The sequence below is a fragment of the Gekko japonicus genome, unplaced genomic scaffold, assembly GCF_001447785.1.
Source record: "Gekko japonicus isolate JY-2015 unplaced genomic scaffold, Gekko_japonicus_V1.1 scaffold892, whole genome shotgun sequence".
Lineage (NCBI taxonomy): Eukaryota > Metazoa > Chordata > Lepidosauria > Squamata > Gekkonidae > Gekko > Gekko japonicus.
This window is the reverse complement of record NW_015174869.1, coordinates 485,294-505,125: the sequence shown is the minus strand read 5'-3', so window position 1 is coordinate 505,125 and position 19,832 is coordinate 485,294. Positions and strand designations below refer to the sequence as shown.

General features: G+C 46.7%; 2 protein-coding genes across 2 annotated transcripts in view; one reads left to right on the top strand and one right to left on the bottom strand.

Moving 5' to 3' along the window:
- Positions 1-9,735: 9,735 nt before the first annotated feature.
- Positions 9,736-17,346, bottom strand: LOC107121786 (low-density lipoprotein receptor-related protein 3-like). Its single transcript, XM_015424776.1, has 4 exons — positions 17,313-17,346; positions 16,052-17,168; positions 14,007-14,139; positions 9,736-11,079 (listed from the first exon to the last, which is right to left on the bottom strand). Exons 1-4 carry the CDS (start codon positions 17,344-17,346, stop codon positions 10,258-10,260), a joined length of 2,106 nt encoding a protein of 701 aa, XP_015280262.1. The 3' UTR covers positions 9,736-10,257.
- The window catches only part of CSPG4 (chondroitin sulfate proteoglycan 4), a 66,727-nt gene continuing 64,239 nt past the window's right edge, over positions 17,345-19,832 (top strand). The window contains exons 1-3 of the mRNA XM_015424775.1: positions 17,345-17,521; positions 17,691-17,783; positions 19,200-19,324. Coding sequence (XP_015280261.1) covers positions 17,345-17,521; positions 17,691-17,783; positions 19,200-19,324 — 395 coding nt within the window. The remainder of the gene's footprint in view (positions 17,522-17,690; positions 17,784-19,199; positions 19,325-19,832) is intronic.

Genomic DNA, 19,832 nt, shown 5'->3' with positions numbered 1-19,832 from the left:
TGTACTTCATTGTTTTGCTGTGGATCCTGACAACAACCTTGACCACAGTAATGTCATTTTCAGAATGGCACTAACCTCTTACAGACGGGGTTGCAAGCTCCACTTTTGTTCTTTCCCCTTCACCTATATGAGGAAACACAAAAGTTATCACAGGGAAATGAAGGGAAGGCATTTACAAATTATGCAGTAACTGACTAATACTGCTAACACTTTCTTGGCAGCACAACGAAACCCAAGAAACAAGAGCCAATTCGAAGAAATGCGATAAACTAGAAATTTGATGGCAAATCCAGGCAAAGCCACACCATTGCTTGCTTTCCTCTACTGCTTGCGCTACATCCACTCGCACAGGGCTGGATTCAGCCAGTTTTTTCCTACTCAATCTCACCCAATTCTCCTCCTTACCACAGTTCCCACCCCACATGGCTTTTGTCCATGCAAGTCCCATGATCCCCAGCATAGATTTTTGGGATGGTCAACCTTTTCACCAGTGAGAAAGCTAGCTGAATTCAACCCCCACTTCTCCTTTCCTTTCTCCATGGCTCACCAAGTGGATCGATGTGCTATCACCGAGGTTGTACATTTGACCGCAATATATCATCAGCAAGGAGAAGAAGAAGAGAAGAAGAGATTGGATTTATACCCCGCCCTTCACTTGGAGTCTCAGAGCGGCTTACAAACTCCTTTCCCTTCCCCTCCCCACAACAGACACCCTGTGAGGTGGGTGGGGCTGAGAGAACTCTGACACAAACTGCTCTTTTTCAAGGACAGCTGTGCCAGAGCTTGTGACTGACCCAAGGTCACATCAGCAGGTGCAAGTGGAGGAGTGGGGAATCAGACCCGGTTCCCCTAGATTAGAATCCACACACTTAGAGAGAGACAGTTTGGTGTAGTGGTTAAGTGTGCGGACTCTAATTTGGGAGAACCGGGTTTGATTCCCTACTCCTCCACTTGCACCTGCTGATGTGACCTTGGGTCAGTCACAAGCTCTGGCACAGCTGTTCCTGGAAGAGCAGTTTGTGTCAGAGTTCTCTCAGCCCCACCCCCATAAGCCACTCTGAGACTCCAAGTGAAGGGTGGGGTATAAATCCAATCTCTTCATTCTCTTCTTCTTCTACTTAACCACTACACCAAACTGGGGGGCTTCAGATCCCTATCCTGCGCTTAGCAGAATAAATTATTCAAACCAAGTACATGCAAATCGGTATCGCTTACAGAAGCCACAGAAATCTCCTTGCCTTGGCTTGTATTTGGGTTGATACAGAAATCGAATCCTGCAGCACCCATTGAAACTCAGCCACAACTATATTTTAAGCAAAGGGCCCGTTGAAAGACTCTAGCCTCTACCTGTCCTGCACACCAACCCTCCTCTTCACCACACCAAGCAATGGTAATTCGGACTTGGCAACCCTGCCTCCCAGGAATACCAGGGCCGGGACACAGAGGCAGGTAATCAAGCCACCTCTCTGAAACCTCTTATCTCCAGTGGGGGTCACCGGGGGTCACCATGACTTCGAGGCTCACACACACACACAAAAGGAGAGGGGATGACAAGTTGCGGGACCAATGCCATTCGACTAAGATCTACCCCATCTTGCACTGACACTTTGTTGTTGTGTTATATTGTTTTACTGTTTTAGACTGTTTTATCTGTTTTAATTCTGGCACTTGCGCCTCGTTGTTAGCCGCCCTGAGCCTTCGGGGAGGGCGGGATATACATCCAAAAATAAATAAATAAAAATAAAATAAATGGTTGACTTGTGGGAACGGGGGATAGATGCCATGATGTAATGAAGCAAAAGCCGATGGGAGATTCTATTTTTGGGCCTACTTTCCTCAGAACTGACCTGCAAAGTTGGGAGAGCCTGGCCCTGATCATAAACAGGAAGCACTGGACTTCACAGATCTAAAGTGGAAAATGTTTCCAATTGTTGAGAACAATTGGGGCTGGAGCCAGGAAAATTACAGCTCCTCAGCTGTTCCCTTTTATGGCCAGTATCTTGTCATGTATGCAAATACCCACTCACTTTACATGCTCAGCATTATCAAGTGTGTGGCCAGGAGTTTGGGGTCGCTAAGTGTTGCTTGGCAACACACGCCACATACTGTGGGCTCTCAGTTCTAGCCTTCTCCCCACATGACACGATCCATTTTTTTTTTGGGGGGGGGGGGGGGGTTTAAAGCAAAGCTGCTTGTACTTCACATGTATTTTGGGTAAGGAATTTGGGACTTGATTTGAAATTGTATTTTCTCTAAAATACCTTGTGTTTAGCAAGTCATACTTTGTTTGGCTTAAATAAATGCCAAGGGGAAAAAACCTTGCACCTTAGTTTTAATCACCTGAAGCGGTAAATGCTGTTATCTTAAAGCACGTGACACTGTACTGGTGAAGCAGTGGGGAAGTTTAGTTGTATATACGAACAATGAAACAACCCTTACAAAAGGGACTTATGCCAGCTGTGTCCTGCCATTTGGTGGGTGTCATTTTTAATCTAATACTTTAAAACTTAATAGGGTCTCCAGTACAGCAAGCGCAATTCTCAGTGACTTTTCAGCAACCAATAAATTCCCACTGCAGTAAAGCTTTCCCGTCAAGGGTGTTGAATTCATTTGTTATGAGGGCCGGATCTGACATAAATGAGCCCTTGTCAGGCCAGGCCTTGTGTGTCATAAAATGTAATGCCAGGAAGCAGAGGTATAAACTTTATAAAGGACACAAACACAATTAAAGACTATTTTTTACTTAAAATAAAACCATACTTAAAACATTAGCACTCTTGCAATATTTTCTTTATTTAACAGTCTCTGATAACTGACACTTCTTGCTCTGAATTATTGCATCAAAATGTCTGTGCTGTAGCAATCTTGAGTATGCTGTTCAGGTGTGTATCTAAGCTACAAACCTACTTTTGATTTATTGACATTTATTACAGAAATCTCATGGTCAGTGCTCTGCGCCTACGACTCAGGGGAAAAGATGAAATGGCTGAGCATTGCAAGCCTTGTACATAAATTGGTTCTTATGCTGGTTAAGAACATGTGAAGGTATCATGACACAGACTGAGGGCCACGTGTGTGTCCACAAAACTATAGCCTTCCCCAGGGCTTAAAAAAAAAAAGGTGCCAGAACTCTCAAAAGGGAAATTAAGTTTTCTATCTATATACTGAAAACTCATTAACTTTTAAACATTTTTAAAAGAATTTTGTTGAAGAGGTTCCAGAACTCAGTTCCAGGGCGTTCCCGTAGAAAAAAAGCCCTGGCACAGAAAAATAACCAACTCCTATGAGGCAGTGCAAGACTAGAGTATACTGGTCAGTATCAGCATGCTGTTTGGGAAATCTAGATTCAAAATCCCCCATCTGCAAAGGAAATGTGCTGGGTGAACTTGATCTGGACACACACTCTCAGTCTAATCCACCACACTGGCTTGCTGTTATTCCTCACCTAAATAGTTCACATTGCTTTCCTACTGAGAAAGACTGGATCATGAGGGCATGAATACAGTGATAAAGGGGAGGCAAACCTAGTTGCACCCAGGAAAGCAACAGCATAACGAGCCCAACACAACACACACTCAGAGCATAAGGAGCCCAAAAAAGTACACACACACAGTAGCAAGGTACACAAAAGCTCATACCTTGAATAAAACTTTGTTGGTCTTAAAGTTGCTTTGTATTTCTCCCATGCAATTGAGGCAGCCAAGCAAAGGGGAGGAAGCTCAGCCAATGTAAGGGAAGAAAGGCGTGCCTATGTCTCCTGTGTGACTGAGGGAGTCTGGCCAGAAAGCAGGCTCTGGAGCCTTGTTCCCTCCCTCCCCCTGGAAGGAGTGGGAGGAGCCTCAACCAATGCAGAGAACAGAGGCTTGCCTATCTATCTCTCCTGTGTGATTAAAAGAGTCTGGCAAAACAAGCTGCGCTGCAGCAGTAGCAGAACTGGAGGAAACAGGAGACAGTCAGTTGCTCAAAGGCTGGATAGGAGCCCTGAGGGGGCCGGATCCAGGCCATAGGCCTCATGTTTGATACCCCTGGTCTACATGTATCAAAACACAAAAAAAGCTGATGAATACAGTACAATCCTAAACATTTACATCACTGAAATCAATGGTCTTAAAAGGGCGCCAAATACTACTGCCAAACTTTTTGGTGCTTTGTTTACTCCCCTGCCCCAGCCCTCTATTTTCTTACCTGTATGATTGCAAAGATGTACTTGGATGTACAGCATTCCGTGCGCCACATGACCATGGAAACGTCTTCGGATAGCGCTGGCTCTTCGGCTTTGAAACGGAGATGAGCACCGCAACCCTAGAGTCGGATTCGACTGGCTTTCGAGCAAGGGAACCTTTACCTTTACCTTTACTTGGAACTAACAATGCCTGGTCAAATCTCAGAAGCCAGCGAAGTGGTTGAATACTCTTTCTAGAGCCCCAACAGCCAGGGCTTCAACTTCCTGAACCTCACCATTACAAGCAGACGCAGAATAAATTATGCTAAATAAGCAAAATTGTGATATTACATTAAGTTCTCTAAGGCTGTGGTCACACGAGCAGTTTGCCGCGATATAGTAGCATTACCTTTGCGGATTTAAAGAGCACGATCAAACAGCAACATCTGCCTTTTGTGCCCCAGTCTTCAGCACCCCGGATTGCCCGACTTTGGAAGTGGAGTAATCAGGCACCGGGGAAAGTCTGGTGTTTACGGATGCCAGGGCTTCCACTCTGCTTTACCAGACGTCTGAACTCTCCTGCCATGAAAGGAACCCAGAAGGGAAGTCTAAACCTGCAGATCTGTTTCCACCACTGGTTTTAGTTGCTGCCTATATGCACATACTTGCATGAGCGCATATGCACATGCACCCACCTAGAGATGTAAAATTTCCGGAAATTTTGAAGCTTGGAAAAAAACCCGTTTTTTTTCGGGGGGGAAACGGAAATTTTCTGAAAAATTGAAAAAAATGCTACATTAACATTTCTTTTGTCTGCTCTAGATTGAAAGACATTCTGTTATTTTCTTCTGACAATCGCACCTCCTAAAGGAAGAAATGCATCTTGTTCTTGCATTGGAGAGTTCTGTTTGTAACCTAGGACTTGCTTGTCCTCAGTGCACAGAAATTAGATCAATCTGATACCATATATATATATATTAGAAATTATTTGGAAAATATTTGAACACTTTGTCTTAAAATATTTTATTCATCATGTTAAAATAAAACGTTCCATAGTCAATTTTTTTTCTTTTTTCAATTTTTCCAATTTTTCGGAAAAAAACAAAAAGGCTTCAGGAAAAAAATGGGGGAAAACCGTTTTTTTCCGAATTCTTCCGGGTTTTTTCCGGGCCTTCACATCTCTACACCCACCTACATTAAAACAAAAATAACTGGCTCCTCCGTGATTGAGGCACTGCAGTAATGTGAACGCCTGACCACCAGATGAGCGTGCAGGGAAACCACCCCAAAGTGTCCTGTCTGGTTGGTCTGCCCTGCAACACTTTAAACCGGTACAATTAGAGGTGCGCCCAGATCGTGGCAAGCCTCCAGTGTGACCTCAGCCTAATTTATACAAACTCCAGAATTCAGCTTTTTCAGGCAGCAGAACTAGGATTACTTTGGTGTGGAATTTCGATTTTTAGTCTAGAGTGGACCTGATGTCTTGGTTCACCACTAGTTTAACTGTAAGTATTCCTTTTTTTAAATCCTTAGGAAGAGACCTAGGAAGCCATCTCAACAGCAACACTTTAAAAAAATAGCGACAGAAGACAACTCAGTTTGCTCAAAGGTATTACCCTCCAGAAGAGTCCCAATTCACAAAGGAAAAACAACTTTAGGTTAAATTTTTTATTACATTTTGCTTTTACAGAAAGACTGTTGACACCTTTTAAATTTCCTTGGTTAATTGTAGGGATACGTATGATATCGCTACAGCTTACAATAAAAACTATTTTGCTGATACAGCACATTCCAATTTAACACCAACCCTGCTGAGCTCAGTCAGCCACTTAGCCCATCAAAACCCCAAACCCGTTTTCGTTCTCCTTCGTTTTGATTCAAGAGATGCTGCTTAAGGAAATGTCATATTTTCAGGCACTCCGGACTATTCTTGTTGTTGTCTGATCACTGCCCTTAAATTTGTTTACAATGGAAAGGTACTGGGCAATGGGATGCTGGAAAGCATTTGGTTACATTGATAAAGCAATCGGCCCACTGGGAAGCTGCTGTTAACTGTTTACATTGGCTGCAACCCTGTGCGCAGTCAGGTATGCGCAAGTCCCTTTAATTTTATTTAGTCTTCCACTCAGATAACAATATGGTGTGAGGCAGAGACAGAAAAGAGACAATGAATGGGCTGAAAGGGAAAATTAAAGACAGGGTGGTTGGGAAGATTGTAATGAAAGGTTAGAGCACATTGGACACCAATTTACTGATGACTGGCATGGCAGCCATACCCCCCCCCCGCCGCCGCCACAGGCTGGATCCAGCACAAACACAGGGTGACTTCCCATGCCAATGTCACTCTCTCCAGAAGCTGGAGATGCTGATGTGGGACGTGACCCAACAGAGTTACTTTCAGCACATGTTACTGGAGCAGCAGGTGGGTATCCAGCCTGGGGAAAGGAAACAAGTGGGGAACACTATTGGCAGCAAAGAACAGCCCACAAACAGGCAACGAAGCAGTATGTTTTTAAACAGATGCATCAGACCAGCACGACTAGATCCACTCTAAATTGTCTGTGTTGTACTCCCGTGGGGCCGTCATTCGAACAACAGTCACAATATTTTCTTTTTTAAAAAAAAAACCGAGAGAGAAAAAGGCACCGATCTGCACACAGTACTTAGAGCCAACGCAATGGCAGCCTTCGGGATGACGATGGTTATTTTCAGTAGAGAAACCATTGTACGTTTAAAAAAAACAAACTGTGCGCCAACTATTCTAAGGTACTAGCAGTCTGGCTGCAGTTCTGCTGTTAGTAATGTGTTCCAGTGCTTTACAAAATTTCTGCCTTCAAGGAACCCGTTCTACACCCGATGGCTGGCCAAAGAACCCCTGCGTCTCTGCCGTGGAGCCTTCCAGACCCAGCAGAAGGTTCTACAGCAAATTCTCTGGGGCTGCGGTCTCACACGCACTGAATAACCCACTCTCAATCCTCTTTCAGTGCACTTTCCAACTGGATTCTGCCAGTCCACACAGTAAAATCCAGTTGGTGCACTGAAAGTGGATTGAAAGTGGTTTAGTGTGCGTGACCACAGCCTGGGTGCAGTAATAGGTCACACTGGGCACAAGCAGGGCCTCAGAACTCGAATTAGAACTAGGGTTGCCAACCTCCAGGTGGTGACTGGAGATCTCCTGGAATGACAATTGGTCCCCAGGCGACAGCTCACCTGGAGAACATGGCCACCATGGAGGCTGGACTCTATGGCATTATGCCCCATCGAAGTCCCTCCCCACCAAACCCCACCCTCCTCAGGCTCCAGCCCCAAATCTCCAGGTATTTCTCAACCTGGTGCCGGCAACCCTGATTAGAATGGACCAAATCTCCTCTGCATGCTGTGAAGGAAAAGGTCAGCTGCAGTAGACAGACCTTTTGGGAAACCTTCTGTGCCACTATTGGACCTTCTCATTGAAGAACTCTGGATGGGTACCTGATTAATCCCAGAGTTCCCTGGAACACGGTCTGAAAATCAACCTGGTAACTGGTTTAAGACTATGGTACATACTAACCCATGCTAAAGCTTACGGGAATGATGCATGCTTTGAACGCTGCTGATTCCTGTGCCGACACTGGGAAGTCCTAATATTTTACGCCAATAAAAGGTATTTGTTGTTGTTGTTGACACTGGGAAGTCTCTTGGAAGGCAAAACAAACAAACAGACGGGAAAAAAAGATGCCACGTGAAACAGCAGCTCAATACACAGCCATGGAAAAACTGATACGACAACATAAGCCAATGTAAAACCAACACTGAATAAAGGGGCTTTGCTGCAATCCCACTGTAATCAAAATTTGGCTTCTTTTGTTATTAGAGCGGCAGAACGACCAGAAAACGCAATTATCCTTTCTCCGTCTGCAGTAGGCAGAGAACTACGGCCACCAGATGAGAGGGCAGAGCTTTTAAAAAGAAAAAGGAATGAAAGGAAGTGATGCTGCATGGGCCTGGTTTTCTGTTGAAACAATTTACCCTGGGGCAGTGTAAACATAGCTTTAATTTAAACAAATATTCTAAATTGACAATAATTGGATATTTCCAGTTGAGCAGTCACAGTAATAATTACTTGTGTCTGGTGCCTGTTTGCCTGCCAGCGGAATCCCCTCTAGAAGATGAATGCAAAGCTAAAAAGCCTACTGTTGATCTGCGAGTGCAGAGAGAAGGGGATGTCACAAAACAGAACCAACCAAAGGATTTAGGGCAGCTTCATATCACAACAACCGATCCTCTCTCAGGGTACAAGATGCCTGCACATCTGTGGGTCAAGGACCAGGCCTTCAAGCATAGGGAGATCTGCAACTTCTCACAGGTGTCACTGCTACCGGAGTTAGCCATGTAAGATCCCCTGGGTTCCTTCTCTCCCTGGTAACCACACAACAGATTGTGAAGTGGGGACACCAGAGAGGCATCCTAGTTATGTAATTATAGTCACTGGAAGAATCACGGCTGATGCAAACAAGACAGGAACCTACAAAGGTTGAGCGATAAAAGCAAATAATGAAGTACAAATGTTTATTGCAGAATGCATGGAAAGATTAAAAAACACATGCACTGAGTACAAACAAAACATTGTGCTTAGTATGTCTGGTTTGCACATGAGAACGCACACTACTATGGAAGCAGTGGCCAGAGACAGAATGTTGGTTCATAGCCACTCCCGTTGATGAATGTGCGCTCCTTACTATTTACAGGCCTGGGTTACACACACTAAATAATCCACTTTCACTTAGTATGTCTGGTTTGCACATGAGAACGCACACTACTATGGAAGCAGTGGCCAGAGACAGAATGTTGGTTCATAGCCACTCCCGTTGATGAATGTGGGCTCCTTACTATTTACAGGCCTGGGTTATAAATATCTTTTGGAGCGACACTTTTTCATTGGCTTATACATGACTTGCCTGGCCTCAAATATATTTTACACTGGCATTTTAATATGTGCGTCTGTATAATCTATACCACTGAAAAAGGCTCTTAGGGCCGAAACGCATCTGTTGGTGATTTTCATATTTGTGTAACCATTGTTGTTTTCATACAACTATCGTACAAGCAGCCTATGATTACTGTATGTTATATTTTGTTTTTTTGTTTGTATTCAGTACATGTGGCTTTTGATCTTTAGGTGCACTGCAATAAACATATGTATTTTATTATTTGCTTGTATTGCTCAACCTCTTTAGGTTCCTAACTTGACTTTCAGGTTGGGGTTTCCCCCCCTTCAGTTGTTTCCTGATGCAAACAAGAACCATGAGAAAAAGCAGCCATTTGCCTTCCCAAACAGGAAACTAGAAGAAGAAGAGATTGGATTTATATCCCACCCTTCACTTGGAGTCTCAGAGTGGCTTACAAATTCCTTTCCCTTCCCCTCCCCACAACAGACACCCTGTGAAGTAGGTGGGGCTGAGAGAGCTCTTTCCAGAACTGCCCTTGAGAGAACAGCTCTGACAGAACTACGGCTTGCCCAAGGTCATCCAGCAGCTGCAAGTGGAGCAGTGGGGAATCAAACCCAGTTCTCCCAGATTAGAGTCCGCGCACTTAACCACTACACCAAACTGGCTCCTTCACCTGCTTTTTCTGCACCCATATACAAATATACCTGCCTACTGAGGATACCACTTCATGCACCTCACAAAGTGGACTGAAGTTTGCAAAACGTTTATGCCACAATAAAATAGTTGCCCTTTAAGGTGCCACAGGAATGATCTTTTTATGACACTGGCCCAACAGCTAGAGATCTCCTTGGGATAGTAACAAGAGAACATTATAAGAGGGTAAGACATTTCAGATTGCAAGCCCTTTTGGAAAACAGTAACTGTGTCTTTTAGATAAAGCATGTTTTAAAACTAAACCTTTTTTTTAACATGATAATGTGAAATACACTCTCATCAGCTCCAGGTACTGATGTTATTTAATCTTGGCTGTCTGTTCTCAACTCCCCTGGGGATTAATGACCTATAAGAGGCAGCAAAGGAAGTGGATTCTGTTGAGTTATGAATGGTGCGCATCACAACGTAATAGAAAATGGTCACAAAAGCTTGGCAGAGTCCAACACAATCCCATTAGCAAACCAGTAAAGACTCATCATCACTGGGGCTGATCTCTGAGAGGGGGGGAGGGGATTCTAGTATTGGCACTTCCATGGAATGGCAACAAGCTGGGTGAATGCCCAATGGTTCTTCGTGATATGAATGCGGACAACAGCAGTGCTGGCCCTCCACCTGGATGGGGACATTCATCGGGCTGTCAGAGTACATGGACTCCCACTTTTTAAAGGGCAACCTACACGGCTCTTCACTCAGCAAATGACTCCTGTTTGAACTTCGGTTCTCTGCCACTGTCCTTCTGGTTACTGAGCCCCCACACGGGGGCATTTCCGTAACCCTTTCTGACAAAGGGTCTCTAAATGTTTTCCCTGAAATGACTCTGCTGGTTTGTCTAGCCTCACTGCTAGAGGAGGCATCGGCGCCCGCAGGCTTGTCACTGTGCCCGTTCTCCGAGTCTGCCAAGGCAGCTGTGCAAGCGTTCGACAAAGCAACGGAGGGCGGCGGCTCCGCAGCTTCCATCCCTGGCTGCAAATTGTCACTTTCGAACTCCTGGAGTTCCCGATCTGGGCTGCAGGTCTCTGTTTCATGGCTAGCTCCTTCGGGAGAAGGTGGGAGGCTCTGTGCGGTTGCTCCATCTGTGTGGTTGATTATTCCGTCCCCCAGCACTGTCTGCGAGGTGTGGGTGGGGTTTAAAAGTGGGATCTGACCTCTCGCTCGCGGCCTGTGAAAGAATCTGTTCCACAGCCTGCCCAAGCGCCGCCGGGAGGAGTTGCGTCTCGACGAGTGGCGTCTCATCTGTCTCCTCATTGCTGTCCGGATGTTCTGCAGGACAGAGGCCTGTAAAGATAAATGTGGTGGATTTTATTCTCCCAACCTTAGCTTCCTTTGAAAGATCTCTGTAGGCTTCCTGGCCAATGCGTTTACTTGTATGGCACCTTGCAAACAAAGTCTCCAAAGCTTATTTTCAGTGTCTCAGCAGAGCCGTTGCACTATATTTTGTATAAACTATCAATTATCTCCTTTACAGTAATTATCATACAGTCTAACACGCATCTGGGTAAGGGAGTTCCAGCCTCAGAAAGCTCACGTTGAAATACGTTTTGTCTTTAAGGTGCTACTGGACTCCTGTGTAATTTTGCTATAACGGACTAACACAGCTACTCCACTGGAATTAAGGTAAAGGTAAAGGCTTCCCTTGCTCGAAAGCTAGTTGAATCCAACTCGAGGGGGTGGTGCTCATCTCCATTTCCAAGCTAAAGAACCAGCACTGTCCGAAGACATTTCCATGGTCATGTGGCCAGCATGTCTAAATACCAAAGCGCATGGAATGCTGTTATCTTCCCACCGGAGCGGTATCTATTTATCTATCTGCAATTTCTTGCCTAGGTTGGCAGGAGCTGGAACAAGAGATGGGAGCTCACTCCATCATGCGAGACTAGGGTCTCGAACTGCCGAACTACAGACCTTCTGGTCCGCAGCTCAACGTCTTAACTTCTGAACCACCACAGCCCCCCACTGGAATTACTTACTATTTGTACATTACTTGTTAACTGCTACATTTTGTGCTTTTTGTTGATTCCCTTAACATAACATGGATCTCGTGTTTGTAATGTTTTAGGGGGGGGGGATGAAAACCTAAACAAACAGTAAAACCCATCCCACCCCCCAAATAGACCCCCCCAATGAAGATGTAAAGGAAGCCATGCTTGGAAATCAAAGCAATGAGACAGCTCAGCCCACACAAAAGTACTCTTTTCCACTTCTCTCTTGAACTTTACCTTCTGTTCCCATAAATTAAAGGATTATCATGATTATACCGTTGCAAGCCATCGGTGCCCTCAGTTTCAGCCTTATCCAAACGCTTCTTGCAATGCCAAAAGCTCAAAAAAGCTGAAGACCAACCCCCCCCCAACAAAACAAAAAACCCAGACTAAGCAAAAAGATCGAGCACATCGCCTCAGTGCTTGAGTGATTACAAACAGCATCAGCTGTAACAGGATCATGCCGCAAGAGCCGGTTATATTTAGCAGCACTGGGGCAAAAAAAGCAAATGCAAACCCCCAAAAAAAACAATCATTCACAAAAAGTGCTATCTGTAACAGTATTGCGGAGAGGGAAATGTTTCAGTCGCCTGTGTGACGTCTGACCATATAAATTCACTTCCTGCTATCGCTGCCTTTTCCCACTTCATTCTCCAGAAACCTGGGTGAAGGTGGGGGTGGGGGCAGCGGTATGCGGCTTGCAAGGCACTTTGTGGAACGTGTGGGTTTCCCCTAGCCCCTGGAGCATCACAGCCACCTCTTTTCTTTCTCAAAACAAGAATTTTATCAATTAATGGCCATGGGTCCCGACTAACGCTTTCAGAAATAAACGCAACAAAAAAGCCCCGGAGCTGCTATTTTCAACGCTGGTTTATCCCCGCCCCCATCTCACGGTTCTGAGGAATGAATGCTAGGATATCTGAGAACTCTAGCAACCTGCACAAATGATGGTGGCGTAACGTGCAATCAAACAAGCTTCACTCCTTACCAATAGGAAGGACCAACCCACTGCCTTGCAACAAGTGTGGGAGGTGGGAATGATGACATCCCTCGCTTTCATATAAAACGGTTTCCATGGCACCTGTCCACTGAACCGTCAGCTTCCACCTGGAGCTTCCACTTGCAAAGAATAACCTTTCCTCTAAAAATTAAAAACTGTGTTTCTCCGGCACAGAGGTCATAATTTGCAAAATATATACCCTGAAAAGCACAAAGTGTATACTCTGGAAAAGCACAACTAAAATACATGGAGTTAGCCTGCAGTCAGTGGAATGAAATGAAGGACTGTGTCCTTCCACTTGTCCCTGTGTGCCAAGTACAGTCATCCGGGAGCCATCTCTTGGCTACCCCACCTCTTGGGGTGGCCCGTCTGGCATCGACCAGAGCCTGGCCTTTTCCCATCATGCCTCCAGGTCTGTGGAACGGGTCCCTCAAGAGGTAAGGAGCCCTCCTTGGAGATCTTCAGAGACCACTGCAAGGCCAGCCAGTTTGCCAGGCCTTTTGGGGGGGAGGATTTTCAATGGCAGGCACCTTTTTTAAGGGGGGGGAGAGTTTGGGGGTTTTGCTATTTTATCTTTGCCCTGACCTGGACGATCCAGGCGAGTCCAATCTCAGAAGCTGCGCAGGGTCGGCCCTGGCTAGTATTTAGATGGGAGACCGCCAAGGAAGCCCAGGGTCACCATGCAGAGGCAGGCCATGGCAAAACCACCTCTGAATGTCTCTTGCCTTGAAAACCCCAAGGGGGTCGCCTAATGTCGGCTGCGACTTGACAGCACTTTCCACGCATATTTTATCTTTCGGTTTTAGCTAGGGTGGTTTTAACTCTTATTGTAATCTGTCTTGAACCACGAGGAATGGCAGGATACAAATGTTTTACTAATCAACATATTAATCATCACAGGCAGAGTAAATCTGACTGCAGCACCATCATTCACGCTTCGGTTCCCAAAGGACTAATCAGAGATGCGGGTCTGCACCGCTCCCAGCCTTTTTCAGGCTTACTCATCGGGTGCATGGGGTTCCAATTAGGATGGGGGCCATGACCAAATGACAAGGGGTTGAGTCTTCCTCCTCGAGCCCCTGTCTGCCCCACTGAGGGAAACCTGTCAGTTCTCCTATCAGTTTCGCCAGTGGGGCCAAAAAAAAAAAAAAGCATTTTCCAGTTCAAATTCTACTGATGTGATGTATATGTAGGTGATTATAGAGGCTATTTTTTTCTTTTACTTGTGATGCATTGTAAACGGGGAAGTCTTCCACTGGCGGAATAAGTCCCTGTGCAATCAACTGGCCATAGGAAGGTGGAGCTTCACGTCTCACAAACTCCGCCTCCAGACGGGTCATCTGGGTTTCAAATGCCCTGGAACAACAAAAGGAGTGAGAGGGGAAGGGGAGGGGAAAGATATAAGGTAAGACTGACACACTGAATATCGGTTTCCGTCTGTCTCTATTTGTGCACTTGCTTACGCAAAACTGCATGGCTAATGTTTTATTACAGAAGAAGAAGAGGAGAGAAGAGAAGAGATTGGATTTATACCCCGCCCTTCACTTGGAGTCTCAGAGCGGCTTACAAACTCCATTCCCTTCCCCTCCCCACAACAGACACCCTGTGAGGTGGGTGGGGCTGAGAGAACTCTGACACAAACTGCTCTTTCAGGAACAGCTGTGCCAGAGCTTGTGACTGACCCAAGGTCACATCAGCAGGTGCAAGTGGAGGAGTGGGGAATCAAACCCGGTTCTCCCAGATTAGAGTCCGCACACTTAACCACTACACCAAACTGACTCTCAGCGATCATATCATTTGTGGCATTCTGACTGATTTATACAGCAGGAAAAAAGCAGGGTCATTGTCATTACACAATCAAAATGAGCAACTGCTGCTTCAACTTTACTTGGGACCGCTTTCCTTCTGGTACCTTCCCCTTCACTTCCAGTTCAGCCCTACAGAGCACTACAATACAGCACTACAGCACTACAGAGCTAAAAACAACCCGTCTAGCCCAATCCCTTGAGAGGAAATCAAGTCGTCTGTTTATTCGCTAGAATGCTCAGTATGGCAGTTTGAAAACTCGGGCCTGCTTACGCTATACTTAGAAAAACAGACAGAGTAAGGTCAAGAAGTATTTAAGAGCGACAAAAAGCTACCTGTGGGAAGTGTCGCTTCTACAGAGGACTCTCAAAGAAACAGACATTCCCAGGCGCTGAGCAGACCCACTTGGATCCCCATGTTACCCCTGCCCCAAAAAACCCTATTAAGAAGTTAAACAGAACAGAAACCTGGAGGACTAACTAATTTTATTTCAGCAAAGGCTTTCACTGCATCCAGTAAAGTAAACTCTGAAACACACTAAATAATCCATTTTCAATGTACTTTCCAACCGGATTTTGCCAGTTCACACAGTAAAAATCCAGTTGGAAAGCGCACTGAAAGTGGATTATTTCGTATGTGTGACCACAGCCTCTGCCCTATGAAAACTTATGCTGGAATAAATGTTTGTTAGTCTTCATGGAACCCCCAGATGCCTGCTTTATTGTGCTACAACAGACTAGGAGAAGAGAAGAGATTGGATTTATACCCCGCTCTTTCACTACCCAAGGGAGTCTCAGAGCGGCTTACAAACTCCTTCCCCTTCCCCCTCTCCACAACAGACACCCTGTGAGGTAGGCTGGGCTGAGAGAGCTCTGACGGAAACTGCTCTTTTTCAAGGACAGCTGTGCCAGAATTATGGCTTGCCCAAGGTCATCCAGCCAGGTGCAAGTGGAGGAGTGGGGAATCAAACCCGGTTCTCCCAGATTAGAGTCCGCACACTTAACCACTACACCAAACTGGTTCTCTGGAAGGAAGGCATAAGAAGTGGCTACTAGCCATGGTGACTAAAGGGAACCTCCACGTTCAGAGCAGTAACCATCTGAATACTAGTGTTCGAGGCGGGAAGAAGAAGAGGAAGAGGAGGAGGAGATTGGATTTATACCCCGCCCTTCACTACTCAAGGGAGTCTCAGAGCGGTTTACAATCTCCTTTCCCTTCCCCTCCCCACAACAGACACCCTGTGAGGTAGGCTGGGCTGAGAGAGCTCTGACAGAAACTGCTCCTTTTCAAGGACAGCTCTTGTCGGAACTGTGGCTTGCCCAAGGTCATCCAGCCAGGTGCAAGTGGAGGAGTGGGGAATCAAACCCGGTTCTCCCAGATTAGAGTCCGCGCACTTAACCACGACACCAAACTGACAAGCACTAAGTGAATACCCCCCCCCACACACACACCCGATCTTCACCTGTATTCCCTGGTCCGTAAGGAGTACAGCTTAAAGGCGCATCCCAAAGCGATCACCAGGAGCAACCCGCAGACCAGGCTCCCGATGAGAGCGGCTGTGATGACCTTCCGGGGCACGATCACCAGGCAGTTGTGCTCGTCACTCCCGTCCTGGCAATCTTCTTGGCCGTCACAGCGCCATGTTTCAAAGATGCACAGGTTGGTGCCGCAATGAAAGTTGCCCGGCTGGCAGGTGAAGCAGTTCTTCTCGTCTGAACCGTCGGGACAGTTCTTTTGGTTGTTACACCGATCGAGTAACGAATAGCACAGCCCGCTGTTTCCCTCGCACGGGTATTCGTTCTTCTGACAGGCAGGGCAGCTCTCTTCATCCTTGCCGTTGGGGCAGTGCCACCAACCGTCACAGCGCTGTTTGTCGGTGTAGCACTCCTCGTCGTTCCCACAGGGATGCTCCCAAGGCAGGCAGTAGCCTTTCACCTGATAGGTTGCGTTGAAACCATGACCGGTGCTCTTTGAGCGGGCATGGTATGCTATCGTCAGCTGACCCTTGGAAGACTCCAAGCTCACGGAGTGTCTGTTGTTGTGATACGAAAGGGTCTGCATAAGTCTGTCGCCTCTCTCCCCTAGACCGTCGTAGACCTTCACGTAGTCGTTGTACCCAAGCTGCAAATCGAGCTGAAGGAGGACATGGCGGTTATCTTGGGTGTCCACGTACCAAGTGCAACGGAGGTCTGACCGGCTGTGATCCGAGCGGAACAAGTCTGGGGAAGCGAAAGACCCATAAAAGTTGCTGAGCCTTTTGCCGCACGAAAGGTCGGGGCAGTTTTCTTCATCGGAGCCATCGCTGCAGTCTTTGACAGTATTACATTTTAGCTCGTTTAACAAGCACTTGGTGGAATGGGCTATGCTACACTGGAATGTTCCTAAAGGACAGATGCTGGACTGGGGTTCAGTTGGGGGAATGGTGCAGTTTTTCTCATCTGAATTGTCGCCACATTCATCCATCGAATTGCACTTCCAAGAGCTGGGGATGCACTTGCCATTTAGACAACGGAATTCATCAGACTGGCAATTAGCCTGGCCAGTTTTTCCTGCAAAGGGAGAGAGAGGTGCGTTACAAACTTTGGGAAGCTCTTATTGCTCGACGCTAAACCCAGCATAAAGCTGAGCCCTATTTGGAAATGTTGGTTTTTCAAAACTTTGCAACAGTATGCCTGCAGCACTCTGAAATTCTCTTTCACCAAATACAAGACTCTTCTGCCAACAGTCCTGATTTGCTCCAGGTAAACTCTCCGCCATGCTCACCTGCACTTTCGGTTACCCTGTTCCAAACAGAACTCGGTACACAAAAGTGTCTCCCACCATTCTGGGAGACGATGATCTGGCAGAAGTCAATGATGAGGCTACAGAGCGTCAAGTCTGGTTGAGCATCAAGTGCACACCTGCTCTGCCACACTGTTTGCTGTATGAAAAGGTCAGACATTTGGCCCAGATTCAGGCCTCTCTTGGGGCTCTCAAATCTGGCCTCCTGCCCTAATATAGTCAGGGCTGCAAACAGCACAGGCACTCTGCCCGTGTCTTCAATACAAAGATTTCAATACCATGAAAGCAGACCTAAATGTCATTCCCATATCTGGATTCAGGGGGCTGGATCAGAACAGGACAAAATCGTCCTGATCTCACCATCACAAACAGGAAGCCACAATTGCGTCAAGGACAGCAAACGAGGTTTTCAGGTAGGTTCATATCCCCTATCGATATTTCAAAACAATTGAAAGGAAGTGGATTGTGGGGAAGGTAAAGGTTCCCTTTGCTCGAAAGCCAGTCGAATCCGACTCTAGGGTTGCGGTGCTCATCTCCGTTTCAAAGCCGAAGAGACAGCGCTGTCCGAAGACGTTTCTGTGGTCATGTGGCCGGCATGACTAAACACCAAGGTGCACAGAACGCTGTTACCTTCCCACTGAAGTGGTACCTATTTATCTACTTGCAATTTCTTGCTTTCGAACTGCTAGGTTGGCAGGAGCTGGAACTAGAGACAGGAGCTCACTCCATCATGCGGCACACTTGGGTCTCGAACTGCTGAATTACTGACCTTCCACAGCCTGCAGTTCAGCGTCTTAACCGCAAAAAAAGGCCCTTTAAGTGGACAAAATGTATGATCCTAAAAAGGGGCATGGGAGGAAGAAGTCATAACAAAGGGGGTGTTTCAAGCGATTTTCATGTGGGGATGGGAGAGGTGGACTTTAAAAGGATCTGAGAACTCAAAGCAGACATCCAGTTTTAAGCAGCTAGCTGTTTTGAGATTCTCTGTAAAAACAAAGCCATTCCCCCACGTTCCTCCTCTTCTTTCTGACCCCCAAATAAAGTGACAAAACGATGGCTTTTGTAATAAACCGAGAGATCTGCCTGCAGGAAGCAAACCCAGAACCAAGGGAAATCATATCCTTTGCTCAAGACAGAACATCCCAGTGATATCATCCACTCTAAGAGCTTCCGCTAGAGCTCAGGTTTCTTGGCATCCAATCAGAATGACGACTCCTAGCATTAGAAATCACAAGAGACTTAAGGCGCATGACCAGGCTTCCATTTAGAGCTGTGGGCACCCACAAAGAGCACCCATGGAGCGTTCTCAGTCTCCATAATTTCCGGTGGGGAGTGCAGATGGTAAACAGAAGAGAGGGAAGAAGAAGAGAAGAGATTGGATTTATACCCCGCCCTTCACTACCCAAAAGAGTCTCAGAGTGGCTTACAAACTCCTTCCCCTTCCCCTCCCCACAACAGACACCCTGTGAGGTCGGTGGGGCTGAGAGAGCTCTTGACAGAAACTGCTCTTTTTCAAGAACAGCTCTTATCAGAACTACGGCTTGCCCAAGGTCATCCAGCAGGTACAAGTGGAGGAGTGGGGAATCAAACCCGGTTCTCCCAGATTAGAGTCTGCGCACTTAACCACTACACCAAACTGGCTCTCACAAGAAGCATCCACACAACGCCATTTTTCTGGCATCTCTCTCTTGCTGGACAGAGCACACTTGCAAACAGTCAGTGCCAGTCACGTGGACTGGCTTGAAATCCATCAGTCTGAACAGAAATTCCAAGCCAATCCACATGATTGGCAAAGCTCAATGGCGGCTGCATTTTCCTTCGGCCTGCAGCTGCACCCTACTTGCAGCAACTGGCTGTCCAATGCATTCACCACAAACAGCAGCCATCAGCTTAACACGGTCACAGAAACTCACATCGTTTGGGCCAGCGTGCAAAGTGGCAGCTTCTACTTCGGGTGAGCCAATCAGGTTTGCAATGGAGCCGAGAGTATCACCATGGACGGGGAAGGGGAGGGGGCACCCAGCTGCCCCAATCCAGGAAGTCAGCTGAAGCAGCCCCTCGTCGCACTGAATGTCATACTCAAGTTCTCACTTCTTTAAGCCCCGCCCGCACCTTTACATGCAGGTCTGTCCTATCCCTGTGTAAAGGTGCAGAGGGGAGAGAGAAGGGGCTGTGACTGAAAGGGCCAGCGAGGCTCAAGGAGAGCAGGTGCTGTATCTGCTCTGCACCTGTGGCACTACCTGCACCCCTAGTCCTTCAACCAGGCACTTTCTTCCTGCTTGGGGCTGGGCTACCTGCAGGGACGGATTGGGGGCGAATAGGCATGGAGAGGGTTCAGCCCCACCATCTGGCCCAAGGAAAATCACCCTTCCTGCAACCACGTTCACGGACGTGAGTTTGCTACTGTCACATATAGTTTGGAGTCGATACATATAATGGTGCAGTAAAGTTCCACTTGGACC

What these genes read in the sequence shown, in the direction of transcription:
- LOC107121786 (XM_015424776.1), bottom strand. Translation starts at nt 17,346, where the DNA reads ATGGCGGAGAGTTTACCTGGAGCAAATCAGGACT. An exon ending in ACCTGGAGCAAATCAGGACT is followed by an intron (nt 17,169 to 17,312) that starts GTTGGCAGAAGA and finishes AGCTTCCCAAAG; the next exon opens with TTTGTAACGCACCTCTCTCT. An exon ending in TTACGGACCAGGGAATACAG is followed by an intron (nt 14,140 to 16,051) that starts GTGAAGATCGGG and finishes TTGTTGTTCCAG; the next exon opens with GGCATTTGAAACCCAGATGA.